Raw genomic sequence first — 21,910 nt, 5'->3', positions numbered from 1 at the left:
GTGGCGCTGGGCGCCATCGTCCTGACAACTTTTGCTCAAATTTGCAAGACAGCGCCGTATCAACATTCTACTGCTAATTCCAGGTCCGCAGCTTCATACTATAACCTTATCTCAGTTTATAAGCGAATCTTTGTCACTTTCTATGCATTCCTAGCTTAATCTTCCTATCAACATTCTTTACAAAAGAGGGTAGCCTTGTTGTCTTAACCCTTGAAACTCATTTAGCATCCAATCTTGCATTGTGTGGGATTGGATCTTGTGAGTTTCAACCCCTCTTTTGAATCTAAAGTCTCTCCCTTAAGTGAAAACTATCAACCCTAGCGAACCTCCCTTCTCTCTCCTCGGAGTTGGAAGAGCGGAGAGCAACTAGGGTTCGATTGTGATTTTTCGCTTTACAGTTTTAATAAAAGATTACAGAAAATTGTTGAGAGTACAAATGTAAAGATTGATGAACAATTCAGAGGAAGTTCAAGATATATAGACTTTGAACCGGGAACAAAAATTATGACAAATGGACCTACAATAAATCCACTGGTACAGAATGATGATCTAGTTACTCCAGTATCATCAGAGGATTCCACAATAATTGAAGAACAACAATAGACTAAGACACCCCGGTATGTAAGACTGAATCATTCTAAAGATCAGATAATTGGAAGCAAACTTAAAGGAGTCATGACAAGAGGAAGATTGGCAAATGAAGAGGTATGTCTTATTTCTCAAATTGAACCATTATCTATAAATGAGGTATGTGAAGATAAATTTTGGATTAAAGCTATGGAAGAAGAATTAGGACAAATTGAGAAAAATAATACTTGGACATTAGATCTCAGGCCTATAAATAAAAATGTAATTGGAACCAAATGGGTATTTAGAAACAAACTCAATGAAGATGGTAAGGTTGTCAGAAATAAAGCAAGACTAGTGTGTAAGGGATATTCTCAGAAAGAAGGAGTTGATTATAATGAAACCTTTGCACTGGTAGCCAGAATTGAGGCAGTTAGATTATTCTTGGCTTTTGCAGCTCATAAAGATTACAAAGTTTATCAAATGGATATTAAATGTGCATTTTTGAATGGAGATCTTGAAGAGGAAGTCTATATTGAACAACCTGATGGATTTTCCTTGACAGATGACAATGATACAGTTTGCAGATTAAGAAAAGCTCTGTATGGATTAAAACAAGCTCCAAGAGCTTGGTATGCAAGATTGGATAAGTATCTTTTAAAGATTGGTTTTACTAAAGGAAATGCAAATAGCAATTTATATTATAAAGTAACTAATGATGACATCTTGATTATTGAAGTATTTGTTAATGATATAATCTTTGGAGGAGAAGATGAATTATGGAAAGAATTTTCTCCTGAAATGCAGCAAGAATTTTAAATGTCTATGATTGGAGAAATAAAATTCTTTTTAGGATTGCAGATTTTACAGACTAATAAAGGCATATTTTTTAGTCAATCTAAGTACTTGAAAGAACTACTTAAGAAATTTAGGATGGAGAAATCTAAAATGGTAAGCACACCTATGACTACAAATGACAAATTATCTCAAAGGGACGAATCTACACCTGTTAATCCAACTAGATACAAATCTATGATAGGAGGTTTACTATATTTGACACAAACCAGACTTGATATTATGAATGCAGTATGTATAGTTTCTAGATTTCAGAGTAATCCTAGGGAAAATCATGAATCAAAAATAAAAAGGATTTTCCTGTACTTACAAGGAACAACAAATCTTGGATTATGGTATCCTAAAGATGAAAATTTTGATCTATATGCATACACAGATGCAAATTGGGCAGGAGATGTGGATGATAGAAAAAGCACCACTGGAGGAGCATTCTTTCTTGGAAAGAGATTAGTTTCTTGGTTAAGTAAGAAATAGAGTTGTAAATCTTTATCAATAGCAGAATCAGAATATGTTGCAGCAGCAACAAACTATACATAGGTACTTTGGCTTAAGCAAATGTTGAAAGACATAAAGGTAAAATGCAAGGAACCTATTACTATATATTGTGATAACACTGCAGCAACTGATATATCTAAGAATCCAGTATTACATTCTAAAACAAAACATGTTTCTATCAAATTGAATTTTCTATGGGAAAAAGTTGAAGAAAAGGAGATAAAATTGGTTTATGTGAATACTAAAGAACAACTTGTAGATATTTTCACAAAACCTTTGCCTAACGAAACTTTTGAGTATCTTGGAGATCAGCTCAGATTCATACCTCCACTGGTAGAGACTTAGATAGTTGATGATTTTCATCAACTGGCAGAATTAAATGGACAAATCTTTTATTTTGGTATTTGATGAGGAAGCTACTTCTCAGGGGGAGTAGTTGGTATTTTTGTATGGACTTAAATTTTGTAGCTTTGGCATTTGATGTCAAAGGGGGAGAGATATATGGAAAAACACATTATCAATTGAGGAGAGATATCTATGGTGAAAATTGGTACAGGATAACATAAAATAACTCATGTTGCTTCCAGGAGGAGAGATTGTCACTTTAAGGAGATTGTTGGTTTTACACTTGGCATCTCTGTTTTGGCACTTTGATGGTTTTTCCATCTTGTGTTACCATCAATACCAAAGGGGGAGATTGTTGGTATTTTGGTATGGTTTTGTCATTGGTGTCAACACCTACTAAATACATCTACTTTGGAGATCCAGCAACATTCATCGGCAAACAGTAAACTATGCAACAGTTACCGGTATATGATTAACTGATAGGATATAATGTTCATCGGTACCTGGAATGACATGGAAGACACTTGGTAATGTCGAAGACATCATGTGGACACTTTATTTTGAAGTAATAATCATTGGTATATTCTTAATTGCATATTTGCTTTTACCGGCAAATAGGTCCAGGTTATCTAGGGTTACACCGACAGGTTTATCTTTTCCAGATCAGCATGGCATGCTATGAAGATGATTTATTATTGTTGTAAATGCATTAAGCCGACATGTTCAATCGGTTATTGCATTGTTTGTAAAATGTTTTTATTGTAATATCTTGTAGAGCCGACCTACTAAAATTGGTCTTAGGGTATGGTATAAATGTAAGATCTTATTTGTAAGATAAAGTGTGGAACGCAAAAAAGATTCAAGTGAAAGTATATGCGAGATAAAGCAAAGGCATACATGAAGACATCATTTGAAGGTGAAGTTAGGTTTTTGTAGAAGCATATCAGCATTACACCGGTACTGAATTCAGCATATGTAGATGCAATTTTGTGCAGTACATTCTTATTGGATTTAACCATCCAACTGTAGTCAGTGTAACTCCCATTTGTGATTGAGTAGTGAGCTCTAGGCCGTTGGCCTTTTTGCATGTGCAAACCCCTCTTGTACACTTACTGTCTACAGTAGTATCATCTGATTGTGGTTAAGGTTTCCCACCATGGTTTTTCGCTTACAGGGTTTCCACGTACAAATATTGGTGTCATGTGCTGTGGATGACTTTGTGCTTATGTTTCATGCATTAATTCTTACCGGTATAGCAATTTACTGTTAACACTATCTATCGGCATACTTAACTAATTTACCGGTATAAAGCATTAAGTTGGTTAATAAGTTTTTGGTTTGAATTTATTAGACAACTGATTCATCCCCCCCCCTCTTAGTTGTCTCCAGGACCTACAAGAATAGCCTATGTGAAAGAAAAAGTTGTCTATTGATATAGAAAAACTTCCTTCTTTTGTTGAGATCTCATGGACCAAGTTGCCTCTTCACCAATTTGGTCTTTTGATGAAGAGTTCATTTTCTCAAGATGTGAGTAATGGTCATACAAACTGAGATTTTGTTTCACTTTGTTGAGGTAGATTTGTTGGATGAATACTTGGGTTTTTTGAATTTCTTTGACAAGAAAACACAGCAAGCACACGAGCACAATAACTTTTCCCTATGAAAGGCACAATAGGTGTGGGTCTAGATCAACATAATAATGAACTTTGACCCTTTTTACAAGTGCATTTTAAATGTTTCCCAAATCTTGAAGTCAACTAAAATTTTTACTAGTCTGACATAGTATGAAGACAAGTCAAGCACTTTTTATCCCCAAGGTCATTGGCCAGTTGCGATGTTTTTAGCCCACATCTTGATATTTCTTTGACTTTGGTACTACATACCTTATGAATCCCATCGTGGTAGGTAAGGATGTGATATACTAAGTCTTGCACAAGCATAACAGATAGATTATCCCTATGATAGGGGAGTCACCACTTTTATCAAGCTACAAGTAGCCTTTCAAAAAGACCTATTTTTACTCAAGAAAATATGTATGGTGAGTATCTTGGGAGAAAAACCATGTATGCTCTTGCATTGAACTTTTCACAAATATCCTCAATCAATAGAATGGTTGGGCTTCTATATAAAGAGATGTCTAGTAATGTTTGATGTTTTTGGACATAAGTTCATTCTGTAGTGACTCACTTAAGAGCCATGTAACTTGTGGTGGGGCCCATATGTCCTTTTAGGAAGTTACACTATAGGAACAACTATACCCAAGGCTACAACTTTTGCTCACCTGATTTCTATAGCGGCTTGAAGGATTTACCGTGCAAGGTCGTTCCCAAGAGTGATGTGTCTCTTGGCAGGCCTCTCTTAAAAAATAAAAATTTTGAGCATTACTAACACTTTTCTCTTGCACCTAGGACCACGAGAGCCAAGAGAGAGGATAGTGTGTGTTAGAAATGGGAACACTCTACAGATTTTTGCACAAGTGTGCCAAATACTTAAAACACTTGTTCTTTTTAACTAATTTTATTGCAATGTGAATTAAATGCTATTTGGAGATGTTGCTCCAACAAACATGGTGTTCTTTTTAACTCAAAGCAATATGTTATCTAACTAGGAAAATGAAAATTCTGGTCAACCAAATTGAAGCACATTTGCTTAAGGGAAATCAATTTGTAAACATGAATTGACAAGTTGTTTGTTCTTTTCAACTTGCAAAAATGAAAGTTGATTGTGATTTTTAGACATTGCAAGAAAAGGAAATTTGTTTGTTTTGTTTTAAGCCCAAAATGAAAGATCATTCCTAACTTGCAAGAAAAACAAAGTTGTTTGAGTGAGTTTGTGGTTCTTTTTAACTTGCAAGATGAAGTTCTCTTTAAAGCTCCAAACTGAAAAATTTGGTTGATTTTAAAACCCAAAATGAAAAGTGAAGTTTAGTTTTAATCCAAAAGAGAAAGTGAATTCTTTTTTATCCAATTCTAATGACAAAAGGATTTAGAAAAAAAATCCTGCACAAGCAAAGCAATTAGTTAGTGAAATGAAGTTTTTGGTAGGCTTCTACAAGCCTAAAATTTTGATTTTCGGTTACATAATATTTTTTTACAACTCTCTATTACAATAGCGCTACTCTGTGTAAACAGAGAAGCGCTATTTAATACAGATGCATTAAATGACTGGCAAAAGCGCTAAAAGAATGTTGAAGGCGCTATAAAATTGACAAAAGAGTTGAAAGAATCTGTCAAACAAAGAGCACAAAAGCGCAAAACTAATTACAATAGCGTTATTTAAAGAACAATAACGCTAAAACAAAGACAGAGGTGCTAGTTAGAAGATAAAAGCGCTAAATGTAAGACAAAGGTGCTAAATCTCTAGCTTCTGATAGCACCAAAATGCATTCAATAGCGCTAAACTGTGACCTGTGTATGGCAATTTTGGAAAATCACAAAAAAGTTAGTAGTTTTGAATCAGAAAGTTCCTTGTTTGATTCACGTCAGGTTCACCAAATGATGCACTGCAAAGACGATTGTTAGGAAACACAAGAAAACACATAATATCAAATGTTAATGATGTTAGTAATAAATCATAAATGAAATACATAAGAAACTACAATGCTAAGCATGCATATCAAGAGAGCTATTAAACATATAATAGAAAGCATACAAAAATGAAAGATTGAAACCAACCACTCCCAAATGCTCATAGCTGCTCCTCCCTTGTTCCTCTCCTCTCCAAGTTCCAAATGAGTGTAGCTCTCAACAGCTTTTTGCTATTTTATGGATGTCTTATGGAGGTTCAAGATTATAAAATGATAAAAAAGACTATGCAAATGCAAGAAAACAAGATATGAGAAAATAGCTAATTAATCTATATTGATTTTAACCAAAATAACAATTTAGATTAGATGTTCCTATAATGCTCTCTCAAATTTCACTATAGATTAGATGCATACAACATTTCTGGATTTATGAATTCTAGATGCTTGATGCTTGAGGATTTGAAAATGAGGAATGAGAGCTCTATTTATAGGTAAAATAGAGTAATGGATGGTTGAGATTGAGTAATCTCAACAAGGGTCGAGATTGATGGGTTTGTGATTCATGTGAGGGATTTCAACCCAGTCCCAAGATGATAAATGTCAACATGAGATGGCTTGAGAGGAGATGGAAGAAGCATTAAATGCTTGAGATGACTTGAGGGTTACCTTAGGAGTTAAGGTCTAGTTTGGGTTGAACGAATAAAGCTTGTATCCAATTAATAATGCCTTTATCCAATGGATAAACCCTTGTGCAAGAGTTAGTGAGGATAACCATGGTCAAAACAATGAATGCTTGAGGAAACACATGAGTTAAATGGGGATCGAGCTAGAGGGAAAGTCTTTAACCATGTGGGTGAGTTGAGTTTAACCATTAATGGTTATGTAAGAGCCATAAATGGTTGTGTAAGAACCATTAAAGGTTTCGGAGACTATGGGGGTTAACTTGTGGGAGAATAAAAGCCATTTAATGCTTTTCAAAGGCTTTGGAGGCTTTGAGAAGTGACTCCAAGTTGCTTAGGAATGTGGCAATGATTAAGGAATGGGATTGTGCTAATTTAGAATGGATTAGAAGATTTTAGAATGGGTTAGAAGATTCTAGAATGGTTTAGAAGAGTCTAGTGGGTTTGGTGGCTGAGAAAAAATAGGATTTTAATTAAAATAAATTATTTAATTTCAACAAAATAGGTGAAACTTGCATTTGTAGGAGAATGCAAGTGGGGGGGTGGGGGGTAGTTTAGTGATTTAAATAAATATTTATTTATTTATTTAAAAAAGGAAAGGGGTTAAATTAAATAAATATCTTTTATTCATTTAATTGATTTAGAATGTGACTTAATGAATTAATTTAAATAAATTGGATAATTTTTTTAGTTAATAGCAGAAGAGTTTAGAGATGAATTAATAAAATGTTGATTTTAATTAATTGTTGGCTAGTGGTTAAATAATTAAATAAATAGTAAATATTCATTTAATTAAATGGACAAATTTATGTGACTATAGAAAGTAACATAGAAAATGCAACAAGAACAAAACTAAAAGCAAATATTTTTGGTTGATGCAAGTTTTCTCATAGACTGGGGATGCTCCTGCATCACCCTCTTAGTTGTCTTGTGTGTTAGAATATTCAATAGAGATACCATTATAGTTGGTCACATGATAATCTCATTAGGTCTCGACCTCCTAGCTTCAATGGTTCTAGTAGTAGGTTGGAGGTAGAGACTTGGTTGATAGACTTGGATAGGTGTTTTGCTATTCACCCATATGGTAGCAACATGAAGGATAGGTGTGCCAGCATGCACCTTAGAGGCTTTGCTTCTACTTAGTAGTGTTTGGAGGAGGAAAACCTCCATTTGGATATAGCTTCTATTTCTTGTGAGATTTTTTAAGAGAGTTTTCCAGCATATTTCCCATTAGATCATTGGAGGTAGAGGCATGTCAATGAATTCCATGACTCGCGTCAGATGGCCATGACTATTGAGAAGTATGAACACATGTTCTTTGAGCTTAAGAAGTATGCAGGTATTAGTGATGATGAGGCCCTGTTAGTTCAACACTTTGATACGGTCTCAATGCCCATATCAATGGAGGAGTTTGTGTCTTCAAACCCAAGATTATGGAGATAGCAGTGGAGAAGGCCTGTTTAGTTGAGGAGAATTTGGCTATGGCTTTGGGTTGTTAGACAAGTGTCCAAATTGGGAGTGCCCCTTCCTTAGTTTTAGTTGCTAGGGGGAATCAGTCTCAAGCAACAAGTTCTTCTAGGAACCATTATGGACCCTCTTAGGGTGGTCAACAACAATAGTAGCAGAAACAGAAAGAAATCCTAGGGTTATCAAAATGCTAGTGGTAGAGGTTCTTAGGTAGGAAAGGGTCACAATTGGTTTCGTAACAAATGAAATTAGTCTTAACAACTCGCTTAGTGTACTCAACAACAATCTAGTAAAAGTAGCTTCCACCAATCTAGTGCTCATTCTAGTAGCAGAGGTTTTGGTAGAGGGGATTTTTTTTCTTATGGCCAACATGGTCACATAGCTATGTAGTGTTTGCAGAGGACTTCTCATGTATTAAGATAGAGGTTGGCTACTTCAAAGCCCATAGTGGGAGATGCTTGCATACTTCACAAAGTATTTGCGATGGTTGACAACTGACAGACAAAGCATTAGGGTGTAATGATTGAGACATCTAGTGTGTTAGGTGGTATCTCTATCTCCATATTGTTTGACTCAAGTGCTTTAGACTCCTTTATTTATCTCTCTTGTGGAGAAATGTCAGCTTGCATAAGCAAAGAAAATGGATAGATGGCAGGTTGAGTTGGATATCAAGTTTAGGGTGTTTGTGGATTCCTTTGTACATGGATGTGTGCTGGATTTAGGCCTCTTCACCATTGTAGTGGACCTCCGTATCATTCCTTTAGGGTTCTATCATGTAGTTTTGGGAATAGATTGGTTGACCACTCACTAGGATTGCAATGATTATTAGTGTAAGATAGTGCAATGTCTGGATGTTGTTGGTAGGAGAGTAGATCTAGTGGGAGTTTAGAGACCCATATCCCTTAATATAATTTATGTTATGCATTTGAAATGGTGCATGTGATAGGGTTGTCAGTTATTTGCAGTCTCAATGAATGATCTAGATGAGGTTGAGTGTAGGGAGGTTTCTCTCGATAGTCATCCTTCTTTGAGAGTTTCCAAATGTTTTCCCTAGTGATATTCTAAGAATGCCACATAAGTGTGACATTGACTTCCACATTGTTCTTCTACCTAGAGCAGAACCTATTTCTAGAGCCTCATATTGGATGATCACTCAAGAGTTGAGTGAAATATGGTTGTAGTTAAGGGAATTATTGGTCGAGGTTTTTATTTATCCTAGTATTTCCTCGTGGGGAGTACCTCTCATATTTATGAAGAAGGATGGGTCCCTTCACCTTTGTATAAACTATTGGTAGTTGAACAAAGTGAAAATCAAGAACTAGAATTTGTTGCCAAGGATAGATGACCTCTTCGACCAGATGAAAGGAGCTAGGGTGTTCTCTAAGATTAACCTTAACTTGAGATACCATCAACTTCATATCCATGAGGTTGACCTTCATTGGAGTGCCTTTCATACCTGTCATGGACACTAGAGTTCATAGTCGTTCCATTCGGGTTGACGAATTCACCTTCAGTATTTATGAGTCTAATGAATCAAGTATTTTGTACCTATCCAGATTGGTTTGTTCTCAAGTTCTCATGGTTTTCAAGGGCTCATATTTTTTCCTTAGGTGAATATCCTTCCTCTCATCCCTTAGTTTGATCTTTGCATTCATCTCCTTGAGTTAATCCTCCACTATTTCCCAATTTTCATGTTTCTTTGCCATGTTGTCAGCTGCAATCTAAACCCTCACATATTCTTCTTACATTGTGGTGCAGGGCACCATGCGGATTGCATTCCTCCATGAGGCAACATTGTAATTTTTGAACTTTATTTATAATAAGGTCATATTTGGGACCATTTCTAATGCATTTGAATCATTTGATTAGGTTTCTAGGTAATTGCAGGGTCAAGATGTCAAATATTGTGAAATCTTATAAATATTATCAAAATGTAAAAAATGCAAGAATACAAAAATTGGGAATATGAAAGATCGTCGTTTGAAAATTCATATGGAAGTTGGTTGGATAGTTACCAATGGTTGGTAATGAGTTTAAATATGTTCAAATATATCATGTAATATCGTGAGTAGGGTAAAAGTGGAATGTAAAGTTTTGAGAGGTTATTGAATAAAGTACATTTAGGTTTATGCATTTTCCCAACATTTTGCTCTACTTCAAGCAATTGTATGGACCTGTACGGATAAGAGTCCACTCCTCATTGATTGTATGTGAATTTAATTTTAATATAATTTATTACAAAGTTAGTTTCTTGTCTATTGATTAGGTTTTGTGCAAGATATTGCAATTTTGGTGAGTGCAAGTCTTAACCCTGCCTAAGGTACCCAATCTTGGGAAAAATGCCATAATTTTATTTTAACCATTGGATATTTATAAAAACTTCAAGACAAGCCTATAACTAGGTTATCTACAACTCCATTGAAGAAATTTTGTTCATTATTTTTCTTGCAAAATTTATGGATGACTTTTTGCCTCTTAGATTGAAAAACAAACCTAATTAGGCCTAGGATTAGAATTACCAGTCAATTATAAGGGCAGATGTTCCAATATAACCCTATCATAATTTAGATATGTTTTATAACTCCCAAAAGGGTATCCAGAACTATATTTATTTTTTTGGAGATTAGGACTGAATCAAGAATTATGTTCAATTTTGTTAGTTAGGAGGGCTACAAGGGATTAGGCCTATTCGGTGTGAGCAATGGAAATATGGAAGTTTTTTTTGGATTAATCATGTCATGTTCATGATGTCCAAGATTTTTTAAGGGTGTATTAAGGGTTGAGTAAGTTATTTGGGTTTTAATTACATTTGTGGTGTCTTTTTGCCTTGGGGAACCATGTTTCATTGAATGAAGTTTGTGAGTGTTTTTGTGATCTAAAAAAAAATCAATGCTTTGTACCTTTGAAACCCACCATTCTCTTCATCAATTGGTATCAGAGCTGGTTAATCTGGTAGATTATGGAGTGTGTTGGTTACAGGTGCTTGTGGTCCAACTTAAATTTGCATGAGAGAAAGAGTTATGAGAAGGTGTGTTTGCTACAAACATGATAGAGGGTCTATGATCACTATCCTCCAACAAAGATAAAGCTGGAGAGAAGGTGCAAGAGTTCCTCCACTGAGAGAGAGATTGGATAGATGGAAGCATCTTCTAGGATCTTTGTTGGGTAGCTGGATAGTATGTCATGAGAGAATATGTGATGAAGTAGTGCGAGAGATGGGTATATGTATGAGGAAGAGAACATGAAGGATGCAACCATTTAAAATAATGGAACAACAGGTTCAACCCCATTTTCAAAGGAAGAACAAGTTAGGGATCAATAATCAAATGAAAGACAACATTCAATAATAAAAAAACCAGTTAAGGACAAAAGGAAAATGCAAGGTTTTAGTTGTTCATGAGTGAAAAGATTACTTGGTGGTCAAAGAATCATATGGACAATCTAGAATCAATTGTGTAGCACTTTCCTCAAGAGGACTTGAGGAAAAAATTTGCCTGAGAGTATGGTGCAGGGAACCATCGAGATTGCATGCCTCCATGAGGAAACTTTGTAGTTTTTGAACTTTGTTTATAATTAGGTCATATTTGGAACCATGTATAATTCATTTGAGTCATTTGATTAGGTTTCTAGGTAATTGTGGGGCCAAGTTGTCAAATTGTGAAATCTTGCAAATATTGTCAAAATGTAAAAATTGCAAAAATACAAAAATTAGGAATTTGAAAGGTCATCATTTGAAAAGTCACATAGAAGTTGGTTGGATAGTTACCAATGGTTGAGAATGAGTTTAAATATGTTCAAAAACCTCATCTAAGGTCATGAGGAGTAGGGTAAAAGGGGAATGTAAAGTTTTGATAAGTTATTGACTAAAATACATTTAGTTTTCTGCATTTTCCCAACATTCTGCTCTACTCCAAGCCATTGTATGGCCATGTATAGATAAGATTCCACTCCTCATTGATTGTATGTGAAATTAATTTGAATCTAATTGTTTACAAAGTTGGTTTCATTTGATTTGATTAAGTTTTGTGCAAGATATTGCAATATTGGTGAGTACGGGTCTAAACCTTGCCTAGGGTACCTAGTCTTGGGAAAAATGCCATAATTTTTTTTAACTGTTGGATCTTTATGAAAACTTCAAGAAAATTTTGTAACTAGGTTATATATAACTCTGTTGAAGTGATTTTCTTCACTGTGTGTCTTCAAAAAGTAATCAATGATTGTTTGCTTGTCTTGGATTGAAAAACAAACCTAATTAGGCCTACGATCAAAATTACCAATCAATTATAAGGGAAAATTTTTCATAATAACCCTATCATCATTTTAGATATGTTTTAAAACTCCCAAAAGGGTATCCAAAACTATATTTATTTTGTGGAGATTAGGTTAGATAGTTCAAGAGTTATGTTCATATTTGTCAGTTAGGAGGCTACAGGGGATTAGGCCTATTCGGGGTGAGCGATGGAAGTATGGAATTTTTTTTTGGATTAATCCTATCATGTTCATGATTTACAAGGTGTATTAAAGGTTTAGTAAGTGATTTGGGTCTTAATTCCATCTGGGTGTCTTTTTTCCTTGAAGAACCATGTTTCATTGAAGGAAGTTTGTGAGTGTTTTGGTGATCTAAGAAAAATTGGTGCTTTGTACCTTTGACTCCCACCATTCTTAGCATCACATAGCTTAACTTTCACCAACAACCTCCACCTCAATAATTACTTCCAATCTATTGATCTTTTTGTTACCTACATTCAACTAGGAATGGAACCAATAAATCTTAGCATCTTGTTTGATGAAGGCCTCAAACAAATTATTAACTTTATCCTTGAGAGTAGGGGACTCAAACTTAAGGATGGAATCACCAAGGACTAGCAAAGGGGTGCCTTAAAGCATGAAGGGTGCCTTGTCTATGAAAATTTTCAGAGATCGATGCAAAAGAGTGGACAAGGAAGAATCAAAGTCTCTAAATACCTCTTCCTCCTCAAAGTACACTAAATCAATTTCCTTGGAAGGGATAGCAAGGGTATTTTTTCTATTTGGCCACATGAAGTGGGTTGATCCAAGTGGGGATTTTTAATCTTCGATGAGGATTCCATATTAGGGCTTACCTTGGTAACAAGGGTTCTAGAAAGTTCCACTGCCAAGTTGGAATAAAAAATGGGACTAAAGGAGATAATAAGAGCCAACAAGATTGGCACAAAGATAAATGAAACTTATAAAGTCTTAGAATTAAACCCTAGTGAAGAGGGAGAGTTTTCTTAGCTCTAATCAAAAGAACCAATTGAGATAAGGAGCAAAGCTAGAATGAGAAATTCATTTTAACTCCATACTTGAGATGGTTCAACATGAGAAAGAGTTGGGTTTAAAAGCATTTGAACATCCCATCCAACATGATATACCTCATGAGCAGAAGCGCTAATTTTTTCCAAGCCCAGGAAGATCCACTTTATTGTACCCACTATTAAGCCTCAAGACACCTTCACCCAGTTTGAAGGATATCTTATAATTATCCTTATAACATCCCTTAATCTTCTTACGAAGGTCACACCATCCAAGGATAAACCAGTAACAATAACAATGGTCTCTGCAGAAATCATCAAGACCACACTCCCAATTTAGACTTTGCCTTTCCCCCATGATTAGCCAAATTGCTCTATAGAGGGTAAGGTCAAAACTCTTCTTCCCTTGACATAGTCCACAATATTACCATTCACCACCTTTAACCATAGCGAGCTCCATTATTCTTGAAGTCATCACAATTGTCTAGTTTAGTTTGGATTAAGTCACCACCTAGAAACTAGAGGCAAAAACCATGAAGGGAACCTGAAAACCAAAGGTATGGGACAACACAAGATGATATTGAGGTGTGTGTAACTTAGACCAATATTAAAGGACCACCACTAATACAAAAAAAGATTTGTAGATAATGTGGCTATGACAAGAAGTAAAAAGGTGATCTCAAGTTTATTTTGCATCACTAAGACTTATGTTAGCTAGGATAGTGGCATAAATATCTTTAGGAGATTTGTGCAAATCTGTCCATATTTAAATATGGTTGGAAAAGGGGCCAAAATTGGCTAGCTAGTTCGCCAACTTATTATCTTCCTACCATGTGTTATTAATTATGTTGCAGATTAACATATGAAAAAGATCAAGACATTTGGATATGAGTTAACTTGATTTCTAATCTAGCCTAGCTTTCTTTTTAAGCATTATTAGGGTGTTATTATCTAGAATCACCTTCAATGATGATTCTTTCAAAACCTTTTCCCTTCACAATCACTATTCCATTATATGCTGCAACCACCTCCATAATTCTTGAGGTTTGAAATCCAAGGTTAGCCATGTAGGCTAGAATCATTTTGTCACTTGAGTCCCTTATGACCCCATCCCCACCCACTTGACCTAGTTTACATCTTGACGAGCTGTCAAAATTCAGTTTCAACCAACATTTTATAAGCTAAAGTTAACAAACACTCTTCTTTAAGTAATATTAATCCTAAAATATTAGATAATAATGTCATGGATATGGCTTATAGGTGAAAGTTAGTACAAAATATAGCATTTAAATACTTGGTGCATAATTTGTAAGGTTGAAGATAATTGAATAAGAAACATTAAAAACTCAATTGATGATTCAATACCAAACTTTCAACAATTAAAAATGCTTGATAAAATAACCTAATTATGTTCATTGCCAAGAAACCTCAAAAATTGGATTCCATACACATGCTCTAAATGCCCTCATTTCTTTATAATGGGAGGGATATTTCCCCTTAATATCAATAGGGAGAGGTCTAACTATAAAGAGGTTAGGAAAATATTATTCCTATCAAATCATATCTTTAACTACACTAAGACCCTTCCCTTGTTTGATCGAGGCTAATTACCTTTAGTACGATATCATGCTCAAGAAAGTTAACCTATAGATAGTAAGTTGATAATGAAGACTCACTTCCTTGTAAATTGAGACTATAAATCTATTTCTACATCTTATCTCTAAGCTCTTCTATATCCCATCGAAGGCATATAACCCACATATGCTCATAGAAAACACTCTCTAGTTGAGTGGCTTGATCTAAATTAATTGCATAGAACTACCAACCAAATTCTCATTGCACACTAACTCCATATCCCAAAATGGCACTTGTCCATCCATGTTCATGACCAATAAGAAGTAATGAATTTGATTGAGCTATGATATGTGCTAGAGGGGCTACAATAGATAGATAATAAAATTTCCATTACAAAAGAACGATATCTAACCATAGAAAGAAATGAGATTTAAATTTTTAAGATTCCACAAATAGATTACATGTTTTAAAGGAGTTTGCCAAATGCATTAGGATGCATATAATCATCAATGAACATTCCATTCAAAATGAATAAGAATATGTTCTTGGACTTGACATTTTTGTTTATTTTAGATTGATATTCAAATAGTTGAATATGATCTTCATCCATTATTAAGATCATAAAAATCTTTCTTCCATTCTCATCATCTTGATAATAGATCACTATAATATTGTCCTCATATCAGATCAATATAATTTCATTGAATGTTATGCAAAAAGAAATAAAATTACAAAAAGTATCTTACATGATACTTCAAAAGATAATTTGAAATATGACAATTTTGATTTTTTAAAATGTGTTTATCTTTTATAATTCATGTTTATTTAACCTTTTCAAATGATTTTTCTAATATCATTTTTATTTTTTAAGTTAACTATGCTTTAAAAATATTATTTATATTAATCATTAAATATAGTTGTATTAATGTTTTCATAATACGTCCACCGTATATTTAAAAAAAATTAAACATTATATGACAAGCACATTTATGCTGCTATATAACTGGTGGATATAAATATTGTTTACAATATTAATTTGATAAAAATGTCCACAAACCATTAAAAGCTTCCACGACTCTCTCCTTTCCTCCCGCAACAGCCAATCCTTTCTCTACTTCTCCTTCTACTTGACCTTCTACCATCATTCTTATCTTGGATTGTGGGTAACGTGAAATGTCTGCTTTTTGCAACATGGAATGTTGTGTGAAGACAGCTAGCAATACCCATCTACCCTCCTCCAACCGCATCCTACAGTCTCCGATATCTAATCTAGTTCTTGAAGTACCATATGTCAACTCCAGTAAAGTTTTTGGAGATTCACAATTCACAACAAAACATAGCAATATGCAGAGATCTTTAGAGGGCACTCTAAGGGACGGGCAGGAGTTCATTTTCTGGTATGCGAAGGAGTCAACAATGGAGATATTGGTAAAGGCAAAGGAGTTTACAAGTGAGGCCGCATCAGGGACCGCCCGCGTGCAAACTATGGTTTCATCGGGCCATTTCTGCAAATTCTTTGCAAATCAATATATTTAGTCTATGCACAATCAATTGAAAATGATTAAAATTCTATATGCCTATAATACAGTATTACCTTGATGCTTTGAATGCAACCTTCAATAGCTGATTTGCTGATTGCTCTGAGTTTCACTTCCCTCAATCTTTCCATGCGCTCCAAACTTTCTATACCTGCCTCCTCCCACCTGGTATCTGCTGCCACCTTCTCCAATGCTTTGCAATATTCAAGGCCTTGTATTTTCTTAACACCATAGCAACCTTTAAGTTCAAATGCTCGGAGGAAATCTGATTGTGCAAAACAGGGAAGCTCATTCAATGCAGGGCACTCACTTATCCTTAGTGTTTGAATTTTTACAAGACGATCAATACCCCTTACATTCCTCAGGATTTCACAGTCATTCAATTCTATGTTGGTGATTGTTGTTGGTAGGACTTCTATCTCTGTTAAAAGGCGATTATAACGAAGTGACAGACGCTTGAGGCCGCAACAACAGCCTTCAGGGATTGAGATCTTGGACACTTCAGTTGACCATAGCTTTATCTGCTCCAAACAAGTAAACAGTCCTGCGCCCAGATCTAATTCACCAATTGGGCACCATAATATTACCAGCTGTTGAAGATTAATTAGTTGGCTAACTGATTTTGGTAAAGATTTCACTCCTAAATTCCGTATGCTTAAACTCTCTAAGAGATTAAGACGACCCAGAGAATCAGGTAAACATTCCAGCTTGGGACAATCATAAATTTCGAGAGAAATCAAGGAAGACAAATCTCCAATAGATGTTGGCAGGCTTCTCAACGATCTACTTCCGGTCCTCATCTTTTGCAACTTGCTCAGTTGCCCAATGTTCACTGGTATTTCCCTTAACCTCTCTGTATTAAGTAAAAGGAGCTCTCTCAAGGAGGCCTGATTTGTGATGTGATGAGGCAACTCTTCCAATTGCCTGCAACTAGAGAGGTTCAAATACTCTATCTTTATCATGTTTTCCAGAATGTCTGATTCTAAGGTGAGCTCAGAACATCTGTATAAGTTCAGGTGCTGCAGGAGAGTGAGCTCCTTAAAAGAGACTGGCAATCTCCTCAATTCCATGCAACCTGACAAATCTAGGTGCCTAAGATTTCTCAAATCAGCAAAACTGCTGGGTAGTGATGATAGTTCTCCACACGAATTTAACATAAGGTGCTCCAACGATTGAAGAAGGCAAAATTCTTCGGGCAGACTCCTCAGCTTGCTCCCATCAATGACGGCTATCTTTTTCAATTCCTTCAGACATCCTATAGACTTCGGAAATCTTTGAAATTCTGAGCACGAAGAAATGACCAGCTCTCTTAACTGCGCAGGAGCCTGCAAGAAATTCCCAATGATATTGACCAAAAACGATCAATAGTAAAAATTATTGAAAGAAAGCTTTAAAACAGCTTATTAAAGATATTTACATTGCTTTCAGTCTCCCATAGTTCTTCTAAGTGATGTTCTTCATCCCATCTTTCATAGAGTTCTAAAACCCTCAAATTTTTCAGTGCACTCAGTGACTGAAGACTTCTCTCTTGAATACCAAACCAGCGAAGCCATACTAGCTCTCTCGATAGATCACCAATTACTTGGTTATAATAATTTCCTCTCAAATGAAAAATTTTTAATCCAAGCGAAGAGGGTGCCAGAGTGCGAGATCCTCTGTTTGTGTTAACAATGAGCCCTCCACCCTGGGAATATTGAGGAAACACCTCAATCTCGCTTGTGGCCATTATTCCTCGAATGGCAATTCCCTTTCAAATATGGAAACCAAAAAATAAAATAAAATAAAATAATTTAATTTTGTGGAAACAAGAATCAAACAAATACAGGTAGACAAACAAGATTTCTAAGCCATTGTATAGTCATACAATCGATGAAAGTATTAATCTTACCTGTATTTCATTATCAACATTGATAATCTGCTGGGGCGACCACAGACGGTAGGGTGATTGAGGATTTGCAATTTCTCTTCCCAAATCTCTTAAGTGATCATGCATTCTTATACAATCATCACGATCAAGTTCAACAAGACACTTATTAAATAGACTTTCCCAACTGCACAGACCACTCCATCCTGATCCATCCCAAGCTACGATGGCTGAAGATTTTTCCTGTCCAATGAAAAAACAAGCTGCATCCAAAAATGCTTCTTTCTCTTCATAATCTAGGGCATCATAACTTACTTTTAGCTTGCTTTTGATATCATCGGGAAGTATTCTAACAATCTTTTGTAATTGATTTCCCCAATAATCTTTGTTGGATTTGCCATATAACTGTCCTCCAAATACTTTGAGAGACAATGGTAAGCCATCGGAAACCTTCATAAATTTTTCCACAAGGTTCTCAAATCCCTCAAGTGGACATGGTTTTAAAAAGGCATGCCAACAAAAGAGTTGCACGGCATGAGATGGACTCAATGGCTTCATTTTATAAATGGACGAGATTCCCCAACATTGAAGCACTTCAAGTTTTCTTGTAGTAACTATAATCAAACTATCCCATCTAAGACTATCTTTCTCAGGCACAAGAGCATCTAATTGATCAATATTATCAACATCATCTAGAACGATAAGCACCTGAATAGATCTCAAACGGTTGGCAAGAATCCCCTTTCCTTCTTCTATATTGTCTACAGATGGGCCTTTGAGACCAAGATCTTCTAAGAGCTTTTTCTGTTTGTTATGCAGTTGATGTTTTGAAGCAGCATCTCTAACATCTAATATAAAACTAGCTTTTTCCATAGTAGTGTATTTATTGTTATATAATTGTTTGGCGAGAGTGGTTTTGCCAGAGCCACCCATACCCCAAATTCCCACAATTTGCACTGTGGAATGGCTTTCAGCACACTGAAGTGTCGTCCTTTCAAAATCTTTAATAATTTCATCTAAACCAATTGGATGTTTGGCAACCACAAATGGCACATTTTTTATTACTTTCAATACACGATTAACAATATTCTTGAGCAGGCTCCCCTCATCACTAGCATATACAACAGAAACAAATTAGAACAAACATTATTTAACATGATGTGTAACGAAAAATTAAAACATAAAAACATGCACAAAATGCAGAAGATGATTAATAAGAAAAGTACAAATGCTGGAGACAGGGTAATTGGTACTCACGCTTCATTATGAATGATGGCACCGACATTATATGAAACATTATTAAGTGCATTCTTCCACTCTGCAAGCTTTGCTAAGGTGTATCTACCCTTTTCCGTATGCCGGGAAAACGCATCAGCATAAACTCCTTTTGCATACCGGACATGATCAGGCTGAACATGGTAGAAAACAGGAATTATTTGGGTGCCCGTTTTGAGCATAAATGAAAGCTCTGCCAAACACCATGGAGATTGCGCATAATTCTTGGAAAAAATAGCTATATGAAGCGAAGCGCTACGCATTGCTTCTTCTATTTCTGTGGGCAAGAAATCCCCCAGTTCAAGCTCTTCTTTATCAAGAAAAACCCTCAATCCCATGCCAGTGAGGGTGTTATAGAGACTGGCTGCGAGAGTGTGTTTGACATCTGGGCCACGATGATTAATAAATACATCATATGGCAGCTTTCTCTCTGGCCTTGTGGATCTAGCAGAAGTAGAGGTAGATGGTGCGACTTGTTCAAAAGCATGTGCAGCAGATGCAGATGGTGCTATCTCTTGAGAAGGATTTGTAACCTGGGTACTAATGGTTGATGTAGATGCCCTTGAATTGGATTGAACTGAACAGCAATTGTAGCAATTACAGCAAGATGAAAACCAGGATCTCAGTCCCGCTGAGCGTGTAGCAGAAGTAGATGAAGATGGACTATTTCCTCGAGTAGTAGACGCCATGGTGATGGTACTCGAGTTGAACTTTGCAAGGTAGAAACAATAAATAATATACTGGAATGAAGGATTGCTTGTTATTGAGCAGGTGAGTGCTAAGAATTTGTAAGAGGAGAGCGAGTCGTGATAAAGACAGATGTGAGAAAACCGTGTGGAAAAAACGCGGAAGCATCTCAGAGGAGTGCCGTGCAAGTTACAATGACAAAAGTGGACAACACGTAAAATGGGGGGACCTGGTTCGCCTCGAAAACCGCATGGAATCCTGTCCAACTGTACCTAATGATGGTGGTGACCATCCCATCCCACTTAATGATATTCCACATAAAATTCAAAATTATCTCACACTAAAATAAGTGTTGTGGTGAAGGCTTGATTGAAATTGATCACGAATAAAGAAAGAGATTATTGGGATGTGAAGCTCAACAATCATGATTATTTGTTTTTTGGAGAGTCTTTGCTTGAGGCTCTATATGATTATATAAATACATGAGTACAGTCTATGTTTGGTGTGTTGTATTTACATTATTGATTAATAGAGATTATTCCATGTGTTTCAAGTGGACGTAGCCACTTAGTGGTGAACCACGTTAAAACTCGTGTTATGTGTTTATGTTGTTTTATGTTTTAGTTTTTTGTTTGGAGTTCTTAAATATGTTTTATCTGCTAGTTTATAATTAACAAAGACAGGTTTTGTTACCTAGTTAGTTTAATTACTATTTCCTCTTTTTAAGGGAGAGAGAATGGTAGGCAGAAACAAAAGAAAAGTTGATATCATAATGTAATAAGATAAAACCACTTTCATGAAGATTATGCATATCAAACATTTTAAAAATCCCATGTAATGAACCCTAATAAACTATTCTACTTAAGACATTCTCAGGGCCAGTCTTAAATTACATACACTAAGCAACATATTAAGCCCGAAGAATGTCAGTAAACTTTGATTGTTTAACACTTTTAAGTCTGGAAGTTAAAGCTTAATATGTGTGATTTAAGCCAAATGCATTCTTAGAGAGCTTGGTATTCTATTTAGGTAGCTCAGAGTCCTCTATCATGACAAATAGAGAACCATTATAGGAATTTGATCAAGTATAATGGACCAAATATAGAGAGATTCGCATGAATATTGTTCGGGAGCTTCTTTATGATCAAATCATTGTCTTTATTTTTACTAGCCTTTAGAGTGGCTTGCTAATATCTTTAACAATCCTTTTACTGAGAGCAAGTTCATTCATCTATGATCTCTTATAAGGGTACAATATATGTTAGCAGCATCATCTTGGGGGGAAGTTTTTCCCCACTGAAATTTCTCCTTTTATCCACTTTATGGGAGATATCATTGTATCTAAGTACCTCATTAAACCTAGTTGTTAGGACCCAATTTTTTTCTTCCTACCTAAGATATTTTTGAGGGATATATTAATGTAATATATTATTTATCGACATGGATTCTAAGCTATTCTTGAGACCAAATATTAATGTAAGATATTATTTATCAACATGTATTGTGACTACAATTGTAGTTATACTTTGTTAGGTGTGCTAGTCAAGAGGGAGTTACATGCTTTATTTTTAAGGCCTCTTCACCATTGTTTTTCATTAAAAAACACTTCCTTCTCCTATATTTACATATTCATTTTGTGATCTAATTCATCTAGGCTATTAGATTATTTGTATGTCTATTCTTCTTTTATATTCCATGCTTTTTGTAGCTTGTAGTAAAGAGCAAGCATGTTCTTGACACACATGGCTCAAACTAATATATAC

At 35.4% G+C, this 21,910-nt stretch overlaps 1 protein-coding gene across 3 annotated transcripts; it reads right to left on the bottom strand.

The window, feature by feature from the left end:
• Nucleotides 1-15,787: 15,787 nt before the first annotated feature.
• On the bottom strand, nucleotides 15,788-20,330 carry LOC131064248 (disease resistance protein RPV1). Of its 3 annotated transcripts, none has more exons than XM_057998340.2 (5): nucleotides 19,443-20,330; nucleotides 18,210-19,296; nucleotides 17,739-18,068; nucleotides 16,378-17,646; nucleotides 15,788-16,297 (listed from the first exon to the last, which is right to left on the bottom strand). In XM_057998340.2, the coding sequence occupies exons 1-5, from the start codon at nucleotides 20,147-20,149 to the stop codon at nucleotides 15,815-15,817; spliced, it is 3,876 nt and encodes a 1,291-aa protein (XP_057854323.2). In that variant the 5' UTR covers nucleotides 20,150-20,330; the 3' UTR covers nucleotides 15,788-15,814. The 3 variants fall into 3 exon arrangements, with proteins under 3 accessions (XP_057854323.2, XP_057854322.2, XP_059063982.1); XM_057998339.2 differs by having other exon boundaries at nucleotides 15,788-16,288; nucleotides 19,443-20,329; XM_059207999.1 differs by lacking the exon at nucleotides 17,739-18,068 and having other exon boundaries at nucleotides 19,443-20,328.
• Between the last annotated feature and the right edge of the window lie 1,580 nt (nucleotides 20,331-21,910).

Source organism: Cryptomeria japonica, chromosome 7 (genome assembly GCF_030272615.1).
Source record: "Cryptomeria japonica chromosome 7, Sugi_1.0, whole genome shotgun sequence".
NCBI classification, from domain to species: Eukaryota; Viridiplantae; Streptophyta; class Pinopsida; order Cupressales; family Cupressaceae; genus Cryptomeria; species Cryptomeria japonica.
Note: the sequence above shows the minus strand (reverse complement) of the source record. Positions and strands in the feature narration are given on the sequence as shown.